General features: G+C 41.6%; 1 protein-coding gene across 1 annotated transcript in view; it reads left to right on the top strand.

Annotated features, from left to right (window-relative positions):
• Positions 1-3352, top strand: part of GADL1 (glutamate decarboxylase-like 1) — a 143234-nt gene that overhangs the window by 87034 nt on the left and 52848 nt on the right. The window contains exon 13 of the mRNA XM_008574453.1: positions 1567-1656. Within this exon, the coding sequence (XP_008572675.1) occupies positions 1567-1656 (90 nt within the window). The remainder of the gene's footprint in view (positions 1-1566; positions 1657-3352) is intronic.

Here is a 3352-nt window from a genome sequence, read left to right as displayed (position 1 = left end):
CAACCCTCGGTGTTGCTCCCGCACCTCGCTCAGCCAGTGAGCGGGAACCGGTCTGTATGTGGGATCCGAACCCTCAGGTGGGAGCGCCGCCACGCTTCCCAAGCGGCGCACCATCCGGTGCGCCACCGGGCCGGCCCCGCCACAATACCACATTTTTAACTGCTGTATATTTTGAAGATTTGAAGCTCTATTTTTGTCATATCCAATAAGGATGTTAAAAATTTCAAAGGTGAGAAGATGATCAGATCAATAACTTCTCTTGTTGAGCTGGAAATGTTTCTGGGCATTCACTTGTGATTTAAAATCTACTAAAAGGAGAACTCTATATAGTACCTGTCTTGATTTTAAGATATGAAATGATAGCTGTTCTTCTTTCTGAAATACTTGAAACTTTATACTAACACTGGAGCATAATTCTTACGGTTACTGAGTACTATTATAATATTGATTATTACTTACAAACTGTTTGTGGTGGAAAAATGGAAGTTATTTTAAATTCTGTCAGTGCTAAGCATCAAATGAGGAAGGTGGACGTGTCCCATAATCTTTCCTGAACACAATTCTATGTTTCTAATTTGTAAAAGCCCAACGTAATGTATCAAATTGCTTAATCCACAGAGTACAAGTCTCGTGATTGCCTTTGGTTTGGCGGTTTCTTTGTTTTTGTCCAGTGAAGACAAAGCCTTGTCTCTGGGCTAAAGCCTGTTCTAGGACATTATCCCATGTTTTACCAAATCATGTCTGATAAAAAAACACATTAGTGGGGAAGATGACCGGGCTATGGCCACTTAGTTTAGACAGAGTTTCTCAAACGTATATCATGCACTGCCCACTTCAGAATCACCTAGCATTTTTCATAAAGTACCAATTCTGTAGCCTTTTCTAGGATGGAGTTAATTAGATTCTGAGAATTCTGAGCACAGAAACACGAAATCTACATTTCAAGCCAGCCCCTAGCTGATCCACGTTCTTGCTGATGTTTGATAGCCAGGATTCAAGGTGGTGCTTTTTTTTTTCTCAAAGCAGTGTTAGTTAGACTCATAGCAGTGCTGGTAGTAAAGCCCAAGTATGTCATGCTGCTATCAACTCATAGGTAATTGGGGCTTTTAAATTTGTCAGGTGTAGCCAGTAATACAGGTCACCTATGGCTGTCTTAAGCAGAGGAAAAATTATTGGAAGAATATGCTGGTGTAAGAAATAGCTTAAGGATCAAGGTTGAAGAGACAGGAACCAGTGCATCTCTAAGGATATATGTATCAGGCATTAACTGACAGTCAGACCTGGGGTTGAGTCAGCTCCAAACTTTATTATGTTTTCTTCCTAGTCTGTGCTCATCCTTTATCTAGAGGAAAGAGAACCTCTAGGTGCACACAATGGAGAAGAAAATTTTCCAACAGGCTGTTATCAGAAGTAAGGCAGAATGGATGCCTATTCTGTAAGATTCCGATTTGTTATACACACATGATAACTCTTAAAGAAACTAGCTAAGAGTTTAAGAAGTATTCGTTTAATTGCATTTTAAGGTAAATCTTATGGTAACAACTTTAAAATTATCTTAATCCTCAGCCTGAATATGCCAATATTTGCTTTTGGTACATTCCACCAAGCCTGAGAGAGATGAAAGAAGGACCTGAGTTCTGGGCAAAACTTAATCTGGTAAGTAATAAGTTTGCATTTTTCTCTTTGATGAAATGGATTCAATGCCCATTGTCTGTTGATCCCGTAAATAATTCTGTACTTGCTGGGGACTTTTGAACATCCAAAGAGGTGGCTCCTAGTATACTGGAAATAATGACATGCCGAATAGTTATAAATATTGTTTACATTTAACAAATTAACATGCTTGACACCCATATACAAATTCAAAACAATTGTGCTGTGTGCAAAGTAATTATAGAATTTAGTAGAAGTTCTGATTCACAGTGCACTTCGGAAAGTATAATCTGGTAATGGGACACAAGGTTAAAGCTGTATGATGAATAGGTACTTTCAATTCTGCTAGCGCATCTCTGTGACTGTTGTATCACCTCACTTGCAAATAATGTTAAAGTCTAAATCTGATACCCATAGTGAGTATGAGAACTTCTGTCCTCTTTATCAACAAAGACCCTGCATCTTACACCCAAGGGGCTTACATGATAAGAAAGAAAAGAAACGCCAGCTCTGGGTTTCAGCTGATCAAACAAGATGTGCTTAAAAGTGTCTTCACATACAGCTATTGAGGGATGACAGTTCATAGTGAGGAGAAGCCCCAGGCTCTAGAGACTGCTCATGTCTCATCTATACCTCGTCTCGCATGGCCCTGACAGTTAAAATCCTGTCTCGAATCCAGATTTCTGAGAACTATGAAGTCTCATGAGTCATCACTATTTGACACTACTCTCCTGCTATATAAACATCATGTGTATTGAAAGTGACCCTGTGGGAGTTCCACTAGGGAGGGTTATGGGTCAGGATGTGTAGTGTGAGCGCTCTCAATGGGTGGGGACCACCAAAGTTAGGCAGTCCCCTACCCCTTGCATCTTCCTTCTCAAGATAAGCACAGCTGGCTCTGTGACCCTCCTTAGCAAAGCTCTGACTTGCAGATCCCTCCCTACCCTTAGTGGGGAAAAACAATGATTATTTGAACAGCTTTTATAGTCAATAGCCCTACTACTTGTTCTGCAGAAGAAAAGAAAAAGTTCCCAGTCAGGCAAGTAACAAATTTACTGAGAGCTCACTATGCACTGGAGATAGGAACATCAAAAGGACTTAATCTGTGTCCTGGAGAAGCTCATGTTCTGGGAGACAACGAGTAAAGTGACAGTCACAAGGTTCCTAGTAAGTGCCTGGGTGGAGATAAGACATGTCTGAAGTGAAAGCAGAGAGGAAGGATAGCGACCCCGACCCGACCCGATGTGTGACACTACAGCTGCGTCTTGAAAAATGAGTAGATGCCAGTCAGGGGATAATTGTAAAGAAGTGGATTCCAGGAAGAATCACAGCATAAAGACCCAGACGCTCAAGAGAGAAGGGTGTGATCTGAAGACCACAGGGGTGCCAAGGAGCAGCAGTGGGTGGTGATGTGAGAGCAGCAGGCAGAGGGAGGACATGGGGCCTCACTTTCGGTGGCAAAGAGCTTGGAATTTTTGCTGTAGCCAAATTAGGAGGAAAAAGCAGAGCAGGACCTTTAAGCCATAGCCACCTATAGCCTCACCTGACAGCTGTTCTTTTAGCCTCGGGTCATTTTCTGTTTATTCATGGCTCATTAAACCTCCCGCACTGTGACATAATAGATGAACAACATATATATTTTCTGCCTCTTATCAAACCTGAAAAAAGGGAGCAAAGATGGGGAGAGATGGATGGTATC

This window comes from Galeopterus variegatus, unplaced genomic scaffold, assembly GCF_000696425.1.
Source record: "Galeopterus variegatus unplaced genomic scaffold, G_variegatus-3.0.2 Scaffold1051, whole genome shotgun sequence".
In the NCBI taxonomy this organism is placed as follows: domain Eukaryota; kingdom Metazoa; phylum Chordata; class Mammalia; order Dermoptera; family Cynocephalidae; genus Galeopterus; species Galeopterus variegatus.
This window is presented reverse-complemented; position numbering and strand designations above follow the sequence as displayed.